At 38.5% G+C, this 25758-nt stretch overlaps 1 protein-coding gene across 5 annotated transcripts; it reads right to left on the bottom strand.

The window, feature by feature from the left end:
- Nucleotides 1-1476: 1476 nt before the first annotated feature.
- Nucleotides 1477-23820, bottom strand: LOC115918711 (BTB/POZ domain-containing protein 10-like). Of its 5 annotated transcripts, none has more exons than XM_030987730.1 (11): nt 23721-23820; nt 20097-20318; nt 15252-15616; nt 11931-12063; nt 10383-10485; nt 9580-9700; nt 8566-8663; nt 6993-7091; nt 6687-6798; nt 5556-5609; nt 1477-3556 (listed from the first exon to the last, which is right to left on the bottom strand). In XM_030987730.1, exons 2-11 carry the CDS (start codon nt 20198-20200, stop codon nt 3321-3323), a joined length of 1425 nt encoding a protein of 474 aa, XP_030843590.1. In that variant the 5' UTR covers nt 20201-20318; nt 23721-23820; the 3' UTR covers nt 1477-3320. The 5 variants fall into 5 exon arrangements, with proteins under 5 accessions (XP_030843590.1, XP_030843592.1, XP_030843591.1 ...); XM_030987732.1 differs by having other exon boundaries at nt 15261-15616; XM_030987731.1 differs by lacking the exon at nt 6687-6798 and having other exon boundaries at nt 6881-7091.
- Between the last annotated feature and the right edge of the window lie 1938 nt (nt 23821-25758).

Genomic DNA, 25758 nt, shown 5'->3' with positions numbered 1-25758 from the left:
CATTTGTAATTCGCCATGTCTGTCAAAATTGACACCCCTGCCGCAATTCTTAGAAATTGGTGTAATTGTGGGCACATATCTATGAAGTAATTCAAGAAAAGAAAACAAGTAAACATAATTTTAACATACTACTAGGCATAATTTTGCAATACTAGAATTAGAACAATATTTTCAACATAACAGAAACATTCAAAATATAATGAATACTTATTCAGTTATGTAAATTATTAATTAATGTACATTGGTTGTGACAATAGATTGGGAAGCTCCGTAGATTTATAGTAGAAGAGAAGCATGTACTCTAGATTCAACAATGTATCACAGACAAATTAGAAAGAAAAATGCAAATAACATGAATACTATTCATTGTGATGCTGCTGGTAAAATTAAATCTATCTCATCAAGAAAAAGTTTGAAGCAAAATCTGAGGAACCAGTTTATATTGTTGTTTTGTTTTTTAATTTGGTGATGACAAAGTGATCTGACAAAATGTTAGGACACAGGATTACATTGAACGAGGGGAACACAGCAAATCAGCAATAATTCAAAATGCTTCTGGGGCATGATACAATTTTAAGAAGATAACAGCATATTGAATACAAATCTTTGAATCAACTGGACAAATAGGAGAGACAGATACAAAAAAAAAACTTTCCCCTTTAAGATCATCCCAATCACAATGCCTTATTCCAGAAGTACCACAGGTTAATCTACATAATATGATGAGAATATTATCAGGGTTAATAAAGACTTTTATGGAAGTTGCTTTAATAAGCACAAAGTAAGAAACAAAGGTATACATGTCCTATAACATTTGAGCAATACTCGAAATGTTCCTCACAACTTGATACTACTCAATGGTTAACAAGTAAGCGGTCATTGATGTGATACATGTACAATGATTGCCGAGTGCAGGAGTAGAGGTATTGGGGTCGACAGAAGGAATAATGACATAATACCATGTATACATTACTTATGGCAGCACAATAGAGCTGCTTGAGATAGAAAGTTGCGTCACTGGAATTTACTTCCGATTGGTCAGGCATTTCATGAAGTACAATTTCTATGGATCTATCTATGGGATAGAACTATTTGGAGCTCTGTAATTAATAACCTATGAACCGACCTGCGCATGTCACAACTAATGCTTTTGGTTTGAAATTTATTGTACCTGTAGGCACAGCCCAATGTTTGAACTTTGAAATAGTAGGGGTTTGAATAATATGATAAATTTTGACTTGGAATAACTGCCAATAAAGTTTGGGACCTAACACAAAGCATCCGCCTCACAACTGAGGGGGGGGGGTCGTGGGTTCGAACCCCGGCCGCGTCATACCAAAAGACGTTAAAAGACGGAAGTTGCTGCTACCTTGTTTGGCGTTCACAACCGGGCTCACAATCAATTGGGCAAAAAGAATTTCCATTTTCGGTTTAACTTAATTAAATTTGGAGTGGACTTTAAATAGTATTAATATCATTATTATATGGGAGTACTTTCAAAATCACTTTCAAAATAGCGGCCCTTTTCCATTCTTTTGTTGTTATAAAGGAGAAAGTCTAAACAGGATTAAATGGCTCACTCTTTCTCTCTCTCTTCTATTAAGGGCATAAAACATGAATTGAACAACAAACAAAGCCTGACATGTTAAGATTAATACAATTGGATAAACATAAACATGAACAATCCTCCTCTTTCTTCTTGAACATTAGAGTTGATGAACAAATATGGTGTAGAAATGGACTTGTAAATAAATATATATAACTCTCCCTTCAACTCGCACACTATGTTAGATTTTGTTGCTCCCTCAACGAGCACGAAAATCAGAGCAAAAACAATTACTGAAAGGACCATTACTGCATGATGTCTGCTTTTATATAACATGTATTCTCTTCTGGCTCTCAAAAAGTACATGTACATGTGACTTCTTCATATAAAAAACTCTCCATTTTTTAAATCACTGGACTGTGCGTTTATGCTCGGATGATAAGCGCTAATCTTGAACGATATTTAAACAAAAACGCAAAAATGGATCTAAGGAAAAACTATCCCAAAGTCAATCTCTAGTAATCCTTGAAATTCTCACTTCTCTAGCATAATGTACATTCCTTGAAATGCTAGAGCGCCGTATGGCAGCTATGCTAAAGCCAGGAGTGTCATGTATGACAGACATGAGCGCTATACAAGAACCCACTATTATTATTATTATCATTTTCCAAATAAATATATCTTAATTGTTTTTCGCTACAAATTCGAATGCCATAAAGAAGATACCATTTCAATATTAAAGCATAGTGTGGCTCGGGTAAAGCTTTAACTCAGGAATACGAATAAATTAAACTCAACAACAAAAGATTATGTTCCTCCCAAGATTTATCTGAAAAGGAAAATTAGACCAAATGAGCTCCCTGTGAGTATTTCACCATAAAATATTAATTGTTGTGTTTTTGTTTTGCATTTGTTTTGTCTTATTTTGTTATGTTTTGTTGTGGCTTAATTTTTTTTAATGTTTTTTAATATTGTGGAAAGGGGGAGGGGGGGGGGGGGGGGGGGTAGGGAGGATTTGGTTATAAAAAATGAAAAAGTAAATCGTTAAACGGCAAAAGACTTTCCATTCTATCCCCAACTATCTGGATTTCAGGTTGTATAACATTTTTTTGTCCTTCAAATTTTGAAATAAATATCATACGATTCCCCATGTACCTGTTAGAATGAAAGAGGAGAACCATATTATGCCCTCGAAAATGACACTATGCATCTATAGTGACGCTATCACAGATTAGCTACTTTGTGCATTTCTGGTTACAGTTACAACATACACAATAAATGGTGGAGTCGAACTCCCCTTGGCACTTTTAATATATGAATAATCATCACCAAATCTGTACAACAGTCACCTCAACCCAATTTAAAGTAGCAAAACACTTGGTAATATTTCAACTTGAGTTGCTCTCGCGGGTTAGTGTTTTCTCAATCAATGATGAGTATCACTGAAAGACATTAAAAAGAGCTTCTCACTGCAGATTCAGAGTGGGGTGATGAAGGTTGAGCTTGAACCGGTAGATATGCTCATAGTCCTTATGATTCAGCCCTTCACCATTTCCCTACAACATACTTCAATGATAAAGATGGCTCGAAAATCCATGCATGCAGCACGTGTTACTAGTAAGTTCAACAAAATCAAGTTCTCTCCTCGAGCAACGTTGCTTTGCCAGTATTAAGAACAATACCAAGAGCATTCACTTGCAGCGTTGACAAGTGAGGAAGGTTGAGAATTCTCGGTCTTCAGTCTACCTTTCGATCTGATCAGGACCTGGACCGGTTAGCCGTCTTGGTCCTGGTCTGGCTCGGGAATATGGTGCTGGAGCAGCATGGCGGCCCCCTCGGGCGGACCCCCGGCAAGTTCCGGGTTGACTGGGACGTCCACGCCACCGCCGAGGGAGGCAAGATTGGGGATGGAGCGGCTCCGGACGCACTGGAAGTCGACGTGTCTGCTCTTGTGTTCCTCCTTCTCCCAAGACATGCGCAGGAAAGGCCTCTGGACATAGTTGTAGATCACTGCCAAAATACATGGAAATACATATCAACATAACATACAGAGCTTCTTCAATGATTACCCTGGATATTCCATTTTCATTTCATTTTTATTTTTTCATTTCCAACGAAAAACAATACATTTTAACGAAGACAATGTAAAATGTATACAAAACATAGTTACATTTGTAATAAACAAATCTTAATAGTAATTTATGTTATGTACATGTATGTTATTAACAAAGAAGAAGAAAAAGCCAGTCAGTCACTCAATAGTGTCTGACAGTAAAGTCTAGCAAGTAAACGGGTTTCCTTGCATAATTTGGAAATTAGGACACTGCTAACATTTAAATTTCACAGATAGGACATACATGATATATTCATAATTCCTACAAAGTTCTACAGAATTTGATGTTGGCTGCAAAAGGGACATAGTATCTTTAACATACCGGTACTATGTTTCAAGTCTAGTACAAATTTCCTTGACAATTTCATTGAAATATGTACTACAGCCGAGTTATGTTAATTCTCATAGAATCAGCCCCACAACAAGACATGTACAAATAAATGATATCTGCCAAACAATTGTTGTGAGAATAAAGCGGTTGAATGAGCTAGTAGCATCTATCTTTTTCAAAAAGGTAATTGGGCATCTTATTAATATAAATATTCTGTCCATTTTGTATGTTCGATCTTACTTCTGTTCCTTTGTTTATAATGCAGATTCTTGCATGTGATCTCTTTTTTTTTTCCACGTGTGCCTTAACCCTATTTAGTCCGGGCTATTTTGAAACTGCATAGCCCTGGGGGGGGGGGGGGGGGGGGGGGGGCCTTAGAAGCCCCTATGATCTCGGCCGTGAAACGCCCGATCGCCACGAAAATTTGCATACATGTCAAGTGAAGTGTATAGAATACTATGGTAATTTCAATTTTTTGAAAAATTCACTCATTTGCATATTTATGGTAATTTATGCAAATAAGGTTATAAAATTCACATTTTTGCCCATAAATCAGACATTATTCATATTTAAGCATTCTTTCTCACTACATATATTTGTTAGACCATTTGGAATAATAGTACAACACAAACAATTGAAAAAACAGGGTTATTCCTTATGTTATCTATTGTTTTGATAATTTCTTATGTATTTCTTTGTTTTTTTAACTTATGTATTGTTTTATTTCATTTTCAACTATAATTCAACTATTTTGACCCCAAAATAAACAACTTAACTATGAACAAGACCAAATAACCAATGTTTTATCTCTTTATTTGAAAAATGAGATTTCTATATGTTTTGTACACAAATCACAAAAATGAGCGATTTTCGGGCTGACATGCAACAACAAAAAGACACGTGACTTTGTAATGGTAGGTCCGATTTTCCAAAAATTTCTTTCAAAAGATGCGCAAGACTCGAAAGAAAAAAGTCAAAAAAATTTCAGTGCAAGATTTTCTTGCGTTAAAAAATTATCGCAAAAAATGTCGAGGGGGGGGGGGGCTTCTAAAGCCTCCCCCCCCCCCCAGGCTAAATAGGGTTAAGCATTTGATTTCAAGTGGATAAGGTGCCTTACAAATCTCATAATTTTTCATTTTCTCTCTCTCTCTCTCTCTCTCTCTCTCTCTCTCTATAAAGTGCCATATCGATTGACTTTGGTGATCATGCTGTTCCACAACCCTCAGCTTCTAGCCTTCTGTATTAGCATCACTCCCAGTTCTTTCACTCCTCTCTCTTCCAACAATTTCTGCAGAATTTCCATCCAAAGTATCCTCTTTCTTCCTCTACTCCTCCTTCCCACAATTTTTACCTGTCAAAGCAAGATTCTCTTTGCCTTTTTCACCTGTAATGCGACCCATGAACTTCAACTGCCAAATCAACACCTCATGTATCATTTTCCTTTGTACTCCAGCTCTTCTCAGAATTTCTTAAATTACTAACTTTGTCAGTCCAAGGGATTTGTATTATTCTTCTTAAAAACCTCATTTCGCTCATCATTATAATCATAAAATATATATATTTACCTTCTGGTTTTCCTCCTGGTCTCTGCTTGATCTTCTCCTTGTAGGTTGGATAACCTGATGGGTTAGGACACAAAAAATGGTAACATTTTGAAAATTCTTTCTTTAATCTAACCACATAACAACAGTTTGTAGAAAAACCTGAAGATAGCCACAGCAATGAAAATGTCATTGATCATTGCGTGACTGGTCTTTTTTAGACACACAATGATGAACTTAAAATAAAATGTTTACAGGTAAAACAAAATTTTGGTAATACTTTCAACAGGATTGGATTATAATTTCAAATTGGAATAGAAAATCGGTCGATTTTAGTCAAGGAACATTGTTTTGAAGCAAAAGTAATATCAAACTTGAGAAGGAGCTATACAACATAAAGATTTTAAAACAAAATTTTGGTAATATTTTCAACAGGATTGGAGTATAATTTCAAATTGGAATAGAAAATCGGTCAATTTTAGTCAAGAAACATTGTTTTGAAGCAAAAGTAATATCAAACTTGAGAAGGAGCTATACAACATAAAGATTTTATCATTCACAATTTCATCTCTTAAAGGGACTTTGTAACATTTTACAGATGAGAGAAAATGGTGCTAAGCTAGTGACTTCAATATTACTAACGATAAAAATGGGGAAAAACTGACCTGATCAATTCCTTAATTCTCCCAACCATATTATTACAGTTAAATTACATTTTAGATGAACATTAATCGTCATAAAGCAATGAACAGGCTCTATATACCGAGTTTATACCATTCCAGACATTCAAGTGTTGAAAGATTTTTAAAAGCCTGTCTTATGTCTTATTTTCATGGAAAAATGGTTAGGAAAATCCAAAAAATGGTTGGGAAATTTACTGACAAACCATAACTTCTATGCCTAGTCTTGTCACCTTCAAACTCATTTTCCAGCATATTGGCATATAAGCTCTGCATTTAATGAAGCTTAAGAGATATTAGAGAAACCTTACCTTCTATGCCTAGTCTTGTCATCTTCAGACTCATTTAAAAAATATTGGCATATAAGCTCTGCATTTAATCAAGCTGGAGATAACAAATAATCATATCTGATCGATACACGTCTGTAAAAACCCAATTACACACACAAGCTTGAGAGATCTTAGAGAAACCTTACCTTCTATGCCTAGTCTAATCTTCTTCAGACCCCTATCCTTGAGTACCGACTTGGCCACGTCCCGGTTCTCAATGTACTTGAAGAACCTGTAGAGGGAGGTGCTGTAGATGACCTGGCAGTTCATCTTCAGACTCATTTCAAGAATATTAGCATATAAGCTCTGCATTTAATAAAGCTGGAGAGATCTTACTTACCTTCTATGCCTAGTCTAATCTTCTTCAGACCCCTATCCTTGAGTACCGACTTGGCCACGTCCCGGTTCTCAATGTACTTGAAGAACCTGTAGAGGGAGGTGCTGTAGATGACCTGGCAGTTCTCTTCGCCCATCGCTGGAGGGTAGTCTGGATCCCACTCTACCACGTCGTCCTCCAGTAAGATCACAATGTGGCATTCCCTTTCTCCTTTCTATTACACACACATAGATTGTGAAAGTAATAATAATAATATTCCGCTTATATAGCGCTTAACTCTTAAGCTGCCACCCATTCAATGCACCCAGTGCCACAGTGATAATTCCTATTGTGCCAGCCTCAAATCTCCTGTGTGCCAAGTTAATTTTGAGGTTGGTTCAAGCGCGTGTTATTTAAATCTTTAAAAAAAACAATTCGCTGAATTACTCGAGAAAATCCAATCTGACTGTTGTATACAAAGACGCGTAATCCAAAGCCGATAATCTGATGCACGCGATGGTACTTTCAATAGCGCTGCAAAAGCACTCAGCACGGTGCAATGGGCATGAACAATAACTGTTATTACATATGCGCGCTAGCGTGAACAAAGCAGAGTAGCGGTGGCTCGCTAGCATGAACGTGGCAGTCAATCGATAGCAAGCTCGCATGCACATGGCACTATAACAATAGCGCGCTAGCAGTCTCATGGCAGGATAAGAGTTAATACAACGTCTCTAAGCCAGAGATGCAAACCTCTTGACACAAAAACACAGACTGTGTATCCTACAAAGAAATATCAGATTTTGGAGAGAAAAATCAGATTTTCACGAAAACTCGACACTACCACTGGCCTGTCGGCCTACAGTCCGGTAAAATTTCAGAAAAATGTTTGCTCTTTCATTAAAATTTAATGAGAAAATTGTAAAGCAAATTTTTGTTGGGGTTGCAGGGTTTACTTGTACATGTATCTATGCGTTTGCGCTGTTTATATGGGTTTAAGAAAAAAGAAGAAAAACCGTATTTTAAGATTTTAAGATCGTATTTCACTCTTATTATCAAAGTTGGCATCTCTGCTAAGCGCTTTACAGATAAACTATTACCCTCTTATCAAACACGAATTTGCAGTCTTCCATCTCTTATGATCATATTTGCTATTGATATCAATCTCACATAAGTTGGAATAACTACTATAACTTCATTAAAAGGCAATTGGCCTGGGGCCCGCCTTAAAAAGAGTTGCGCTTGATCCAAATCAATCGCAAGTTCTCTCTCTAATCAAACACAAATTTGCAGCCTTCTATCTCTCATGTTCATAGTTGCTATTGCTATCAATCTCAAATAAATTGCGAATAACTGCTTTAATATGGGGTTCTGGGGGGTGTTTCACAAAGATCCCAAGTTGATCTTTAACTCTAAGGAGGAGTTAAAAATTCTGGAAAGCCATTTGTAGCCTTAAAGTAAATTATATTCAAAAGCATCAATTCAAGTATTTTAGACTTTTCATAAATTCTTCGAGAACATGAAATCTCCCATGATAATAGAAAATATGAATGATTTGAATCAACATTTTATGCCTTTTACAAAACATTTTCATAGATGCTAACGGCTTTCCATAATTGTTAAGTCCAACTTAGAGTTAAGTTTGACTTAGAATCTTTGTGAAACACCCCCAGGGGGCTAGTTAGTGTTCCCTGCCTTGCACCACCTACCTGGGCGCAGTTGACCATCTCTGGTAGCAATGCTGCTTCCAAGTGCTTCTCAAACTCTTGTCTGGCACCGTCATTTGAAATCTCATGTAGTAGGCATCCTGCAATAAGGCATGAAAGAAGGATAACGAGCTGAAACGATACCGGCTGAAACTAAAGTGTGCATTAAAGGTAATACAAAGTTTTGGTATGGGGTCATGAATTTGGATCAAATGAACATATTGGAAGCATATGCGATCCTACAATATTCAGTGATCGTTGTCGCGGTTGAAATCGAATCTAAAGTTATGAAATTTTAATATGCACTCTTTAAGTTGTATAGCTCCCTCTCAAGGTCAAGATATTAATTAAGCTATAAAACAATGTTTCTTTACTAAAATCGACCAATTAGCTATTCCCGTTTGAAAATTATATATCACAACTACATATTCTGAGATTTTCATGGTCGCAGCTACCATTGTACGGCCGTAGCCGCTATTTGAAATTAATCAAAAATTTACTGGGAGCACCGGTAAATTTTTATATCTAATTTTGCTCAAAAGTAGAAGTGTTGTAGGAGCTCAGTTTTCTAGTGCTTATAATACATCCACAATGGCATCCAAATATATTAAAATTGTCAAGAATCACTATCCTCCAAATTTTCAAAATTTCCCAAAACTTTGTATTACCTTTAAATCCTGGATTTATCTCATGCGGATATGATAATAATAAAACTTAGGTCAGTCAGTCAGGAACCGCATGACTTTTACAAGCCGATCACCTGTTTGATTATCAAGATATTAATAATTGGAATTCGAGATCAAATTTTCTGTTTTCCTAATGGTTTTTATAACACTACAGTTTATTGGGGAAGATGAGTATCGTAAACCCGGTCACTCACATATATTTACTTTTTTGAGGCACTTCAAAGTGGGATGAAAATGTTTAGGAGTTGACATAAATGTGAGTTTCCACTCACCAACACTTTCTAATTGTAACATGATGATGACTGTGAATTTTCTGATTGCATTTACTTACGTAAATTTTTGCACTTAATGGTATCCTCTGTAAAAGGTATAAGGAGATAATCACACGCCTCTCTCAGATCCTGAATAGACACACTTGGGGGACAACGAATACAGCCAACTTTGTAGAAGTCCTGGGAAAGAAAAGAACAAAGTCAGGCATAAGACAAGAGCAGTCTGTCAACGCGATGAATAATAATAATCTAGATTTATATCTCTAAGCGCTTTACAAATATTATCACCCCGGTCATCAGGTTCATTAACACACAATATACACCATCTCCACTCCCTGGGGAGTATTTCTACCATTTAATCACCATAAGGCCATATGGCAATTACTATCACAAAGGCTTTCGTCATCATACGGGTTCCCATTTCTCTCCTGGGTATGGAGTGGCAAGTGTAGATTAATGTCTTGCCAAAAGACATGAGGGCCGTGCCGGGGATCAAACCACCGACCTTTGAATTTCAAGTCAAGTGCTTAAACCACTCGACCAAGAGTGGAGGAGTAACCTGAACAAAACAACATTGGCATTCAAAAATGAAATGATATATTAAAGCCCCACTGCACTACTTGTAGCTACTTGCACCCTCTAGAGCAAACAGTGCCTAATTGGTGACTGTTGGTCCCCCACTGTCCCCTTTTTTTGTTATGTTAATTGAGAGCTGATTTGATGAGATAACCATACATGTATGTCAGTGACCATGCATTGAGGGCTTATCCCTCCTGGCTAAACAAGTGCAGGTGGGCTTTATAGAATAGTTTCTTTTTTTCTTTCTTTGCAATTTAACCCATCAATGTCGTCAAAGGCTTACTAGAATGGATGAGAAGATCTCTGCCGATATGCCATGCGCTACTTCATATTCTCCTTTATCGTTAGGCCTGGTCATCGTATGGTCTACTCCATTGCTAAACATTCTGTGGATTGAGAGAAAGGGAGAGGGGGGGGGGCGGAGAGAGAGGAGGGAGGGTGGGAGACAGACAGGGAGGGAGAGAGAGAGAGAAGGAAAGAGAAAGGAAGAGAATAGGGGAGATAAGGAGAGAGGGAGAAAGGGGGAGAGAGAAGAGAGAGAGAGGGGGAGGGGAGAGAGAGAGAGAGGGGAGGGGAGATAGAGAGAAGGGAGGGGAGGGGAGAGAGAGAGACAGACAGACAGACAGAGAGGAGAGAGGGGAGAGAGAGGAGAGAGAGGGGAGAGAGAGGAGAAAGAGAGGAGGCAGGAGAGAGATATGAGGAGAGGAGGGGGAGAAATAGTTGAAGGATGATATCAAAGATACTCTTCAAAGCTACTTATCAACATTTTGACATGGTCATGTATAAAGCAGTTAAATGCAATATCAGTAATTCATGTCTGCAGTATGTAACAGTTATTTAAAAATTAAAAGATATTTCAAATATGCTAATGAATTTACAAAAAAAATGTTGCAAACTGGAGAAGCTTTTCATCGTACCATTTAGAAGATTCTTTCCTGGATGGGTTATACACCTGTATATACATGTATACATGTAGTTACCGGTGAAGATGTTCTTGCGAAAGTTCCAATTCGAAATGCCTCGAGTCTTGTTTAGACATGGCGAAGTACACATAGTTTTACAGGGTACAGAAATGTGGAGCAAATTACACTTCAAACCATCATTTTTAAAGAATGCAGCGGTTTTGCATCGTCATATCTGAACGGGTGTTACAGTTTTCAAGAACCTCAGTGGTATATCCGTAAAATGCATGAATGGCAAGATATATATATATATATATATATATATATTGAGAAGATCCTTTCAATTCAGCATCAAATGGAGCACGGCACACTAGAGATCCAAGAGTTTTCAGGTTCACAAGAAAAATTTATCAAGTAAATTATCCTCCATGGGCACAAAAATATCATCTGCTATGTATACTTCATACATTTTAGATTATGGAATAATAGAATAAGTTGTCGTAATCGGAGCTGCCAACCTTGTGCGACCAAAAAAAGGAACCACAATGGCAAAAAAAAAGGAAATCATTAAAACGAAACTTACAACCACTGCCAATGCAGAAATGTCCATTCCTCATGCTGTTTTTTTCCATACAAGCAGGTATTTTTGTGTGGTTATTTTGGTATTATCGGCATTTCATTTTTTTCAAGTATGTTTTCAAGTATGTTTTAAGCTTAGTTTTCTATTGAATTTGTGATCAAATCAACATTTTAGGGCAGTTGTTTGACGTGCGGTATGTAACAAAATATATTTAAACAAATTTTTTTTTAAATTTATAAAATTAAAAAATTATGAAGAAAAAACGAACTACCATAATAAGGACGGGAAAAATAAGATTTATTCCGGCAAAAATGAGAGAAAGAGAAAGATTGAAAACTTCAGATCTTACCTTCCTAGCATGGTATTTGGTTGAGCAATGAAGAGTGATGGGTCTACTACAAATCTAGTGTTCTCTACTATCAAGGTTACTCGGTCAGCTAGCTTGAACTGACCAAGTGCTCCTACATGGTTTCTTGCCATACCTGTGAGAGAGGGAGATGGAGAGAGAGGGAGAGAGGAGGGGGTAGGATGGAGAGAGAGGTGGGAGGGGAGACAGAGGGAAGGAGGGAGAGGGGAGGGAAGGGAAGGAGGGAGAGGGAAGGGAAGGAGGGAGAGGGAAGGGAAGGAGGGAGAAGAAAGGAAAGAGAAAGGGAGAACATAGGGAGGGGAGGTTGGAGAGAGAGAGAGAGAGAGGGAGAGAGAGAGGAGGGAGGGGGAGGATAGAGAGAGAGGAGGGAAGGTGGGAGACAGAGAGAGGGAGGGAGAGGGAAGGGAAGGAGGGAGAGGGAAGGAAAGAGAAAGGGAGAACATAGGGAGGGGAGGTTGGAGAGAGAGAGGGAGGGAGAGAGAAAGGAGGGAGAGGGAGGATAGAGAGAGAGGAGGGAAGGTGGGAGACAGAGAGAGGGGAGGAGAGGGAAGGGAAGGAGGGAGAGGGAAGGGAAGGAGGGAGAGGGAAGGAAAGAGAAAGGGAGAACATAGGGAGGGGAGGTTGGAGAGAGAGAGGGAGAGAGAGAGAGGAGGGAGGGGGAGGATAGAGAGAGAGGAGGGAAGGTGGGAGACAGAGAGGGAGGGAGAGAGGAGGAGGAAAGAGAAAGGGAGAGAATAGGGAGATAAGGAGGGATAGGGAGAAATGGGTGGAGAGAGGGAGAAATGGGTGGAGAGAGGGAGAAATGGGTGAAGGGAGGGGAGAGAGATGAGGAGGGGAGTGGGAGAAAGAGAAAGGGGGAAGGGGAAGTGAGAGTGTGAGAGAGGGGGGGGGGGAGAGAGAGAGAGAGATGGAAAAGCAAGGAGAGAAGAGGAAGGAGAGAGAAAGGGGGAGAAGAGAGAGAGAGAACTCTGTCAAATGAGAACTTCAGAAGGCGACATCCAATTAACAAATGACAACTTCCCCTTCCTAAAATTTAATCAACGACAATATTAAATAATTTAAATTCATGTAATGAGCAAATCTATGAAGGGAAGCTTTTATAAGTTTTAACATGCAATTTCTTTCAATAGCCCACAGACAGGAACATGTACATTGTACATGTATGCAATACTAAGATCTCAAGTTTGTTCACAAAACAAAATAGTTCAATACAACATGCCTCTACAACAGAGTGGAAGAAAACAAAAAGTTGCTTGATCCTACAAAAAAAATTCTAGTGCGTTGACTTCTGCATCCATGTCATTTTGAGGAGCTACCTAAACAGACATTGTTAACCTTCATACCCTTTATAGTAAACTTTTCTTTCCAACATTAGAATATTTTCTCAACCTGTATCAAAATAGATGTGCAAGAACTCTTGATTTCAGGTGATTACAAAAGCTCAATCTTATGCATGTTTCAATAGCAACACAAATACAAGCAAAACAAAAACAACGAAACCATAAAGCAAGAAGACTTATTAGCAATCAAAATGATCAAATATTTGCTCTCATTGTAATTTTAGCAACAGCAAGTGGAATTCATCCTTGGAGATGCCAACATGCATTAAGGGTGATTATCACCCGCCCCCCCCCCCCCCACTCCGAGAACGGACAGACCCCATGCGTATTACCAAAATGTCCGGTAAAGGGGAACTTTTCGTGCGACAAAGTCTGGCCCGAGAATCGTAAAAAAAGGGGTGTATTAACTTTTCTTTAAAAAGGGGATGTTTTTTCTTTTTTTCTCTCATCTCTTTGGACTCCTGAAATATTATTCCGAATTTAGGGGGGTACATTGAGCATTTTTCATGATTTAGGGGGATCTCCAAGGCAGGAAAAGCCCGCGAAAAGACAGCGAAAGGGGGGGTTCGGAAATGTTGGCAGTCCTCAGATAGAGGGTGCTTTCAAAAAGAGGGAACAAGCATGTGCGTACCCTAAATAACACCGAGTGGGGGGGGGGGGGGGCGGGGATTATCATAGTTCAAGATCTTTGACTCTCAAAAGAAAACCAGAGAACATGGAACAGGCCAAATGCATGCAAACGGCCGACTTAATCATGTCAACCGATATTAATCATCACTTGCAGCTTAAAATTAAATCTTCTGCAATCAGAATTCAACAATTCACTCAAAATGTCAAAATAGTGTTAAGTGTGAGAGAAAACTTGCATTCAATGACCCAAGCACATTCCAGATTGTATGTACATTTACATGATTTTTTTGGGGGGAAAAGACATTTGTTATGACTATGGAAATGCTTTTCATCATTCTTGGTAAATACTGATAGAATTCTCTATTTATCTGCTTTTTATTTTTTATTATTTTACATATCAACTTAGTAATTTCATGCATTGCTGAGCCTGGGAGGCTTGTTTTAGCCCATCTTTCATTGCTCGCATTGAAAAAAATGAAGGCATTGCCATTTTTTGAAACGAGCATGTAAACTATTATTTAGAAAGCAATTAACTCTTTATTTGACATAATGTACATGTGACAGAAGTCGACTGCACATGGCATTTCTGTCTGTTCTATTGGTTGACCAAAGCCAGTAAAAGTTAGAGCTCGAACAGTTTTGGTAGCAAACAGGAAATTGGAAGGAAACTGTTCAGTATAGTCTCGTGTTGTCCTCCATGTTTTTCTCCTATGTTGTTCTCCTATAAAAAATATATGTTTAAGATCACTTGGTATTTTATCCATGATTTCTGGCAAAATGTATATAGACAAGGAATGCTAAACTGTAGACAACGACTTTGGTATACATTCCCCCACCCTAGGGCCCTTCAGCCTGCTCCTGGCAACTTAATCTCTGCGTTACCCTTGGAGACGGCATGTATACACACAGTCATCATAGGTTTTACATTTGTATAGTGCTATTCGCTGTTTTTAGAACTCACTTCCGAGGATGGTATGTAAATTATTTTCTACTTTCCATTCGTTCAATATTTTACTTGAGGAAATTACTTCACAGCAGCTTAATATTGCTAGTATCTTCCTACTTATCATTTAAAATCAAAGAAAAGTTTCAGAAGGATCCCAGAGAAAGTTCATCACCTTAAATGATAAACCACTCATATGACTTCATTAAAATGCAGTTTTAAATTGCCACATCCCCCCCCCCCCAAACCTTCCTTTAAAAGAAAAATTATAGATGTATATTGGGAACAAGAGAATAACATCTGGAGAAGTAATTTTTCTTGATATCAAACATGACAAACATTACATTATTAGTATGGAGCATTCGTGGATATTCATGAAATGACATATACCGTGCTCACATGCAGTTCGTCGATTCCTGGGATTCGTACAGTTGCTCATGGTTGTAATTGTGATGGTCGTTGAGGCGACGTCGGAAGGCGGGACTCTCCGTGCCTCGTTTGCGGCCGAGGAAGTCGGGGCAGCTGCGCGGGCGGCGGTGGCGGTGGTGATCGTCGTCTGCGGCGGCGTCGATGTCGTTGATGTCATTATCCGAGCGGCATTGGAAGAGGACGACGAAGGCGATTTGAGGCACGAGTGTGTTGGGGAATCGTCACGGTTTGAACGAACTTCGACAGGTTGGGCTCGAGAGTTTGCCGAATCGGTGTCACTGGTCATCATAGATGAAGAGCGCCCTCCTACTTGCGGATAGGAGCTCCTGTAAGTACAAGAAAAAACAAGGAGTGTAAAAGATTTATTTTGTATTACTGGCCGTTGTTTTACTTGGCGTTGTATTACTTGGCATTGTATTACTTGGCGTTGTATTACTTGTGGCCTGCACCTGTAATCCAGCCAACAGTGGAAGTTGATTCAGCCGTGGACGCAGGTTCGAAACTGAGTCACGTCTTTCGGATGGTGACGTTTAAAGGTCGATCCCCAGACGTAAAAAATCATATCTGATTGATTTTTTTTTTTTTTTTTAATTTATTTTTTTATACATGTCTGTAAAAACCCAATACAAAAACACACACACACACACACTGGGGCTCTTAATTGTGTTTCTTATAATCTAATCCAACCACATTGACGCATCCTACCGAATATTCATCTAACTTCTGGGTGGAGAGGAGCAATGTAGATAAAAATGCCTTGCTCACGAACAGAAGAGCCTTTCCCGGGATTGAACCAACGACCTTTGCATATCCAGAAAAGTGATTAGACCACTCAACTACAACACACTTTTGGATTTCCTATTGTAATATCGATATATTCCTATTTTAAAGCTCTCTAAAGCCAATTCATTTATTTACCTAGAGAGTAAGTTAGTTAATTTCTCCGAAGAAATAAAAGAAGACCTACAAAAACATGAATTAGTACATGATGTACATGTACATTGTACATGTACGAAGGGTACAAAATATGTAAGTTCCATGAAGCAAAATCAAGAGATTGATTGATCTTTGTTGTATTGTACACTCCACATACTGTACGTATACATGTACACAAACATAATTGTACACATTCATGTAATTGTATATTTCACATAAAAGCATAGGGCCTTGGCATAATGCTAGACAGTTTTAAAGGTAAAGACCAGTATTGGAAACGCCCCAATTTCAAAAAAATGAAATGGAAGCTCTCATTACCAATCATGTGAAAGAATATGTTTTGACTAATACATGATGATAAAAATTTTGCCGGGAAACTGCCTACTAATTCATATATTTGGTAAATTTGTTTCTCTCATGGTCTGTGAGAGATATAGGGTAGTCCCATATACATCTTTCTGTGTATAGTGCTTGTAACTTTACGAAGAATGGGCCAAATTTCTTATCATTTTGATGATTCCAGAACCTTGCAGATGCTATATGCTAGATGATCAACCTTTTCTGATCGATTCCACAACGTTTCTTTCACAATGCAATCGCATGACCATAACTGGTCTTTACCTTTAAGGGGTAAAAACAGGAATTAGTGTGTACAAAATAGTAACTTTCATAAACAACACTACTACGTGTACATGTACAGTACATGTATGTTAGCCATTAAATGCATTGAAAACACAACATTCACAATTTTTGCCCCCTTTAGACAAACATTTCTGGCAAAAATCTAGCGCTCGTGATCCATACTGCTGGCCAGTAGGGTGAATATCATCTGTTAGAAGCCAATAGGACATGTAACTCATATGTGTGCTTTAACACAATTAAGTTATGGCCCTTTTGGCTCTCAACAGTATACATGTATGCACAGTGTACAGTGTATATGTGCATTGTCCTCAATCAATGACTTTATACTACTCATGCATGCCTCTTGACATAAACAGGTACATGTCTCTTATGAGTATCTGTAAAACACAACATACATGTACATGTACATGTATAACATCTCAAATTTACTGAGTCTTCCCTCAAGAATCTACAGTAAAAATGACAAAATACAGCAGAAATTACGGCACCTGTGAAGTTTCTTTCAATGAAGTTTGTCAACTTACATACTATGGATGCCTTCGTCACAACAAACACAGCAAAATATTTGTAGACCAAAACAACATGGATCAAAAACAACATAGAGTGAAAGAGAGTCACAAACTATATGCGAAGGAAGCGCATGTGCTGCAGGAGAACTGTTGCAGTACTTGCTGTATCCGGAAGTGTTGCTGTGGGGGTAATGCCAGAAGATCTTGGCTTAATCAGATTTGAGCTGCGCTTTGAGTCTGAGTAAGACAACAAAGTGTTTAGAGGCAAGATTTACATGCAGACCGACAGGGGAACAGTGGGGGGAAGTGCAATGATTAAGGAGAGTTGGGCACAGAAGAGGAAACAGAGAGAGGTAGAAAAAGAGAAAGAGAGAGACTGACGGAGAGGGAGAGGGAGAGAGAGAGACACACACACACACACACACAGACAGAGACAAAGACAGAGACAGAGAGAGACAGAACGAGCGAGAGTGAAGAGAGGAGGGGGAGAGAGTGGGACTGCTATAGAGAGAAACTGTCACACACAGAGAGAGACAGAGAGACAGACAGAAAGACAGAGACAGAGAGAGAAAGAGAGAGAGAAAGAGAGAGAGAGAGAGAGAGCTAGAGAGCAAGAGAGGATGGGGACTGCTGTAGAGAGAAACTGCCACAGAGAAGGAAAGAGAGAGAGAGAGTTCAAAATCTTGACAGAAGGACTGACACATGGACAGCCTTAGACGGCCATCAGAACAGAGAAGAAAGGACAAAGTAGTACGCATACCTGTAGTTTACATGTACCAGGGATACAATTTACAGAACATTCAAGAAGGAAAGAAAAGGATGGTATGAAACTTGGGCAAGATCATATCAGGAGATTCAGGACTCTGGGAGAAAAGGAAATGATACATTAAGAATGGGGGTCGGGTGATTCACCAGAGGAACTTTGTCGACAACATGTTGTTGACAAAATAAAGAGGAAGAAATGACACAAGACTATGGTGGCTGTAGAGGGCGCTGTCAGAAACTGATAGATTGAAGGGCAATTCAATGTGTATGCAACTTGATGGAAGAGGTGTTGTGGTCTAGTGGATAAGTCACCCAACTGCAGATCGAAAGGTACATGTACTGGGTTCAAGTCCCGCCGCTGCACCAACATCCTTTGGCAAGACATTAATCTACATTCGCCACTCTCCACCCTGGTGCTAAATGGGTACCTAGTAGGATGCGAAAGTTAATGTGGTTGGATGAGCAAATGGCGATTGGCCGGAATGCTCCCCAGGGAGTAGAGAATGTACATACATTGTGTACGGGACACTGAATCCCATGACATGGGTATTAATATGTATTGCGCCTAGAAACAGAGTATTAGGCGCATTGTAAATGTGAGCAATTATTATTATGGAAGAACTCTAAAACGTAATAAATGTAAAACATGTACTGTATGCACTATTCAAGTTTTGACAACTGAGGTACAAGTTGATGTACTTATCCCACAAATTAGAGGGAAGTAACTGATGATTTTTCTCAGGAAATTGATCTAATTAGTGATAATCACTTTTATTGGCTGATCTTCTTGAAGTGTTTTACAATGTGAAGTTGTGAACATGCCTGTTGACATACAACATGTACAATGTAGTATGAGAGAGAGGCCCACACTCAGACCAAATCACTAAATCATGCACGGATGCCGGTCGAAAACAAACAAGACATCACAGAGTGCATTATTGAAACACAGATCATAAAATATAGATATTATGTGATATCTCTTCCATTTCTAAGACTTTTGCTAGATTTTTCATCATTTCATGCACAAAAGTATCCTCATGTAAAAAAAAATATCTTTAAATTTCCTAGTGGTTCGGATTCTGCAAAATGCTACAAAATAATTGAGTCACAACTGACACAGCAGTGAATTTTTCACAATTTTTGCAAGCTTCTTTCTGCAAAAAAAAAATATCGTCCACATTGGCAAAGGTTTCAGAGCGAAAAAGTGTACAGGTAATAATACCGTATTTGTCCCATAATATATAACAAGTTTAAGAATGTTCCTTTAAAGCATGCTTTTATGCAATTTTCCTCTCATGTTAAAAGTTTCTTCCCACAAAGATAGCCTTTAGCCAGAATTAGAGGAAGTTTCATGTAGCGATTTTATAGTTTTAGCGGATAATCGTCCTATTGGTTGTGCAACATGTTTGACTGTATCTACATGTACATGTACATGTACAAATGTATTCCTTCATAGAGTGTTATTTCCTCCGGTGTAGACGAGAAATAACTCAGTCAATGCTCGTTCGCATACAGTACGCCACAATAAATTGCATTAAAAAATATTTTAAAATATATGAATGGCAAGTGGAGTTAAAATTATCTAGGGGTGTACATAAGATTTTTTTTTACTACAAGTTTACACATGCTTTCCTTAATAGCAGTCAGAAAACAGTCCATCAAGTACCCCCCCCCCCCAAAAAAAAACAAACAAACCCTGCGGTATGGTTTGGCAGTTTACCAAAGCGTTTTACCCCAGCAATCCAGCATACATGAACATGCCTTTTAAGCCCTTCTGTACTAGTTTGGCCAGGGGGATTAGACCACCCTGCAAGGTCACTGACAGGTGGTTATCTCATCAAATCAGCTCTCAATTAACATAAGAAAAAGGGGATCATGGGGGACCAACAGGCACCGATTAGGCATATAGAAGGCGCAACTAGCTATAAGGAGTGCAGTGGGGCTTTAAACTCACCTCCTTCCGGGGTGCCAAGGGATGTTCCTCCAACCACCATCCGCCGCATCCAGTCTACCACCCTCGCTCGAAGCTGAACAGTGTTCCGAGTGACCTTCTGCCATGCAAGAAGGACTTGAATCTCCGACTGTTGGTGGACGCGGGTGTGTTCACACTTTCTGCCGGTCTCCAAACTGTTGTATGTTTTAGCCCAAGGGTGAGCTCTATTCTACAGGGAAAAAGCTGGATGAGAACAAGATTACAGATTTACTTATGATTTCACTTTGATCTCGATTGGAGAGGGGATGCAAAATTTAGACCAATAATTGTATACCCAGATGTTGTGCCCGGACAAGTTGTGTATCTGTTGATTTTTAAATCACTGATTTGAAGAAGTTTACAATCAATAATTCATAAATCGAGGGGTCAGTGACACAAAGACGTAACTCCAATTTGGCCATTTTGAGAAAAAGTGGTTTAAATATAGAGGTCCACTTGGGCCTTTATAAGGAGTTAAGTCTATGTTTCACTACCCTTTGACTTCAATGGGGTGTTGGGTGGAGTAAAGTCTTTGTGTTTCCTGAAAAACACCCACATTTTTCTGAACATTTCGATACATTTTGATATATTTTGGCAAAATATCGAGTTACGTCTTTGTGTCACTGAACCCTCAAAATTATAAGATTTGATGCTCTTTGATGAATATTTTCAGTTAAATCTAAAAGTAAAAGAGAAAGCTTCATGTTTGGGTGTCTGGAAACCCAACCCCCCATCATAAAACTCATTCCACGAATGTGAGTTGCTCTGATAGTGATAGTGAGATACTGAGAGACATTTAAAAGAGTTGGACATGACACATAATCAGTAGAGTCGTATACTGGACATGTAGTTTTGAGTCAAAACTCCAAATACGTCTAAAAAATTGCTTATGAATTTCAAGAGCCTTAAAAAATTACAACCAAGATCTCATTTGTACTACCGGTACATGTTTGTACTTTTGATCAATATACACGGCAGTTGAAGAAAGGTCAAATTGTTGTTGTGTACAATGTAAATATTCAACCTTTAATGAAAAATGCCATTGCAACTTATGATCAAACAGCAGCGGGTGTGTTTAGTAACTGTTTACGGACATTTTGCCCTTCTATCATGGAAAAAAATACTTTGAAAATTTCGGGGGCTACTTTTCAAGCTTGCTTGCATGAAAACAACTCTTTAATTTGTTTTGCATTGAACTCTATGGACATTTTGAGGGGCTCTTTTATGACTTTTGGGGGCTCTTTTTTTGCATTTTGAGGGCTAATTTCGCCCCGAGCCCCCGTGTATTTTGTACACTGCCTTCTATGGTGGTTATTGTATTATTATGATAGTAAGGCTCATGGTCCTCTATTTATATTGATATTTTTGTGAAGCTTTCGTTTTTATGGATTGAGTTGCAACGTGTTGGCGAAATGAAGCGAATAAATGCTCCTCATGTTGAAATCACCCTTGTACATCACCACAATTTCCCCATATTTACCATGCTTGAGGGCTGATGTCTGCGCGGGTGTATCGATGCACAATATTGATCACGCATAAAAAGACGAAAATCAAATGAATTTTGTTTTCAATCTTTTTTCTTTATTTTAGGACATGGTTTTGTGGGCAATTGCATGAATCTTAAGTCCATGTACAGTAATATTAGGTAAATATTCATATTTTTGCGAACAACCCTAACCCAAACTTGGTGCCAATTAAAGGGAGTGTGTCATGACGAGACTATGTGTCTTTTCCGTGGCGGCGTGGCCCTACCCGGGTATATTACGACTACGGACGACGCGACCGCAGCATTCACGTGCGTGCAACATTTGCGAAACTGAAGCGTGAGGAGAACTTTGGGCTGTTTCGCCAACGCTAGCGCGCAGTGACCCCGTTTAGCACGCGCTGACCCAGTTAATCAAGTCCATTCGTTTACGTGCAGTTGTCTAAAAGAAAACGTAGACGGCGTTAACCAGTATTTGCCTAGACCGAAAACTTCAGTCTCTCTAATCGTCGGTTGTTCCACTGAGACTACGTCTGGCTCCACTAGACCTCCGATTACAGAGACTGAAGTCTGGGGACCTCTTTCTGTGAGGCACTGTACGGAACAAATGGTTCGGTTCGACCGGACCGCGATGAATGAGATATGCAACGAGATTTTCACTCTTTACATCCTCATAACTGCTGCAATTACAACACAAATTAAAAATAACATATAGCTTATTCGACTTACGATAGCTTGCTCATTTAGATCCTAAATTAATGATTAATCCGAGAAAGTCTCGTCGTCAACATTATCCGTCTTGGTTTTAGTTGATGAATATTCATTTTTCTTTTCGAACGTCCAATAGCTACCGTAGCTACATACGAGTCGGCCCAGCTTGACCAACGAACTCCCACGAAACGAGTGCTCTGATTGGCCATTTGGCTATGTTTTGGTAGGTGGACCCGGAAATATATCGGCCGCCGGGTAATATTTCGAATGCATGAACGTACTGCTTCGCGGATCTGAGATACAAATTGGATAATTCATATAAGTAAGTCCGTAAATTGTCTATTTAATATTAAGTTATCAAATTTTGATAACTGTAATTAGGACAAATGACATACCGACCTAATTTACATCTGATTTAGAAATCAGAAAATTAGATCTAAATAAAGAAAATCGGGGAGAAAATGTTTTGACACAAAAAGCTGCCATTGTGGGCTATAGCTATCCCCGCGGTACGAGATCTCTGGGTTGCCATCTGTATTGGGGAATGACAACAAATGTCAGTTTTATTAAAGAAATGACCCAAATCAGATGGTTATTGCTGTCTAGTATTTGCCATGATACACTCCCTTTAAGGTACATAACATATCAGATTTCATTTCAAATAAAAAATCTTGGACACTATGATTCCCTATAGATCTACATTGTACATGTAGGATCTCGTACACATGACTCTGCTCAGCCCAAATTCATGGTGACAGTGCGAAAAATTTGCACATGCATAACATGTACTTCATGCTCAGTAGCTCACGTCGCACAGGGCTGTCAACTCTCCCGCATTTGGAGGGAGTCTCACGCCACCAAAGTCTGGATATATGATTCTGAAAGAATCTGAACTAGATCTAGCGCTTTTCATTTTATTTATGTTTGATGTTTTTTCATTAGCCGGGAGATTCTAATTTCTAAATTCTATTCTTCATCATTTACGGGAGAGCGGGAGGAAGGGCGTGGTAGCAGGCGTCTCCCGTCCCGGGCCGCGCTACGACTTTTACGAGCTTGTGTTGTGGGACGGCGGGAGAATTAGCGTGGTATAGCGTGAGACTCCCTCCAAATGCAGGAGGGTTGACAGCCTTGCCTTAGCATAGCAGTGTCAGTGACAGTGCAGTGACAGCTAGGCCAAGTTTAGTGAGTCATTCTTTCTTGTATTGCGCAATTCTTTTATACGTTCATGCAAATGCAAATCTGTCTCTGCATTCTGCGAGTGTGAGTCTGTCGTTCTCAACATGCCTAAACCTCCTATTCCTAACCGTTGATACCTTCTCATTCCAATTTTTTCTACAACTTTCCACACAGATAATATATAGGGAATATCATCTTTAAGTTTAAATCGAATGCTCAATTTGCATGGAACTCACATTTCCTGTTCCTTATCTCACAGAATGATTCATGTCTCGGCCGTCTTCCAAATTCTGTGCCTGTGTCACTCGCATTGCAGTCTAGTCACGTCGGCCATCAGCTGCATCTCATACAAAAACAACGGCAAATGCTACAAGTTCTTTCCTGTCGTAGCTGGCAGCACAACACAATGATAAATAACTGGCCCTTACCCAAATCTGGCAAAACTGAAGTTACTGAAATACCAACAAAAAGGGGTTCCAACTCCATCCTAAAATTGTGTTCTCGTGCCCCTAGCGCATATTAACAGAAAATATCTTATTGTTTTCTTTTTTCCTATTTAGATATATCTTTATGAGTATACCTGTCTTGACAAGTTCAACATATTATATCAAAGGAAATCATTTCCAGAAAGGCCACTTAACATAATGGCCTGAATGTAAATAAGATATCAGATATAATCTTTTCTAATAACTGTCCATTTCCCTTTCGATAAGTGGCTATTTTTTCTTTCTCCATAACATGCACCCCTAATTCAAGGCGACTTTAAAGGTACTATGTCCCATTTGCAGGCCAAAAAAATGAAAAAGTTAAATTCCAACTGCATTTGAAAGATAATACTAATTTAGAACTTCCCTAAAAAAGGTGGGGCTTGAAAATGTCTTCAAGTGGGAAAATAACGACTATTAGTTGTCAAATCGACTTTAGGGCTATAGAGCCCAAAAGTAATAGTCTTGATTTTCAGACAATTGTACCGAATGGTCATACGTTTTATGCTGCGCAAAGATTCAATCAGTTTAATCTTGGCCATCACAAGAAGTGGGTTATATGTAAACAAATGCTCATGTACCCTTTACAACTCTTTCCATGTATGTTATTACCAAAGAAGACAAAAAGCCAGTCAGTCACTCAATAGTGTCTGACAGTGAAGTCTAGCAAGTAAACGGGTTTCCTTGCATAATTTGAATATGAGGACACTGCTAACGTTTAAATTTCATAGATAGGACATACATGACATATTCATAATTCCTGCAAAGTTCTACAGAATTTGAGGTTGGCTGCAAAAGGGACATAGTACCTTTAAATAGAGCCCCTTTTTCTTTAATTTTGCTCGCTCGCATTTATTGATGTTATAATTATGTTACTTATAACAGAAATTTTCAGTCTTTCTTCATTAGATTGTGCTAAATACTCATCAGGTTTTTGTTTGGTCTTCTTTAATTAAAGATGTAATTTTTTGCACTGGGATCTCACAAATCTTAAATTTTTTGCTCGCTCGCTTCGGACACTCGAAAAATAACATTCAAATCATCACACCTAATATGTATGTATGTATATTTAAGTGAACGATGCAAGGGAGCGGGAGATGGGGTGGCTCTGTGACTCATCCTGGTTAAAATATTCATATCTGTGACAAATTTCAAGTTCCTATATAACATCGTCTACAAATAATAATTATTAATAAAGAAATGACAGGTATTTTAGCCATGTCGGCAAATCTAAGGACTTTGTTTTTGGCTTTTGCCAACATTTTAATTTGTGCGCAAAAATTACATATTAATGATATTAACTCCAACCCCCATCATCATCATAATAACATCAGACTGATTGCATTTCATCGACGACGCGAGTGACCAACTAATCAGAGGAGAATAAATAGGCCATATTTGTTATGTATTTATTTATACAGTTAACAACGAAATTATTCATACCCTTACCATTTAACATATTAATAATAATAATGATATTAATAATAATCATCGTAATCCTTTAAAAATACGCCTCTGTGACACACTTTATGCCGAAAATTAGCTCTAGCGGGTCATTATTTTCATGAATTATTCTCATGCATGGCATATTTTGCTAAGATAAATGACATTTAGTCTTGATTAAATTAAGCTGAAAGCATTACTCTTCCTTGCGCTATTACATGCCCCTTTGGCACTTTCCATGCCGAGAATTATAGCTCTATAGCGGGTCATTATTTTCATGAATTATTCTCATGCATAGTATATTTTTCCAAGATAAGACATTTAATCTTGATTAAATTGAGCTGAA

This window comes from Strongylocentrotus purpuratus, unplaced genomic scaffold (genome assembly GCF_000002235.5).
Source record: "Strongylocentrotus purpuratus isolate Spur 01 unplaced genomic scaffold, Spur_5.0 spur5_scaffold_17, whole genome shotgun sequence".
NCBI lineage: Eukaryota > Metazoa > Echinodermata > Echinoidea > Camarodonta > Strongylocentrotidae > Strongylocentrotus > Strongylocentrotus purpuratus.
This window is presented reverse-complemented; position numbering and strand designations above follow the sequence as displayed.

Bases quoted from the DNA above. Each gene is read 5' to 3' on its own strand.
- LOC115918711 (XM_030987731.1), bottom strand. From the start codon at position 20,200: ATGGCAGAAGGTCACTCGGAACACTGTTCAGCTTCGAGCGAGGGTGGT. The intron at 12,064-15,251 runs GTATATGTCATT...CCTCTCTCACAG, and splicing joins ACGAACTGCATGTGAGCACG to GTATGGCAAGAAACCATGTA. The intron at 9,701-10,382 runs GTAAGCCTTTGA...TTTCTTTCCCAG, and splicing joins AGATCTTCTCATCCATTCTA to GACTTCTACAAAGTTGGCTG.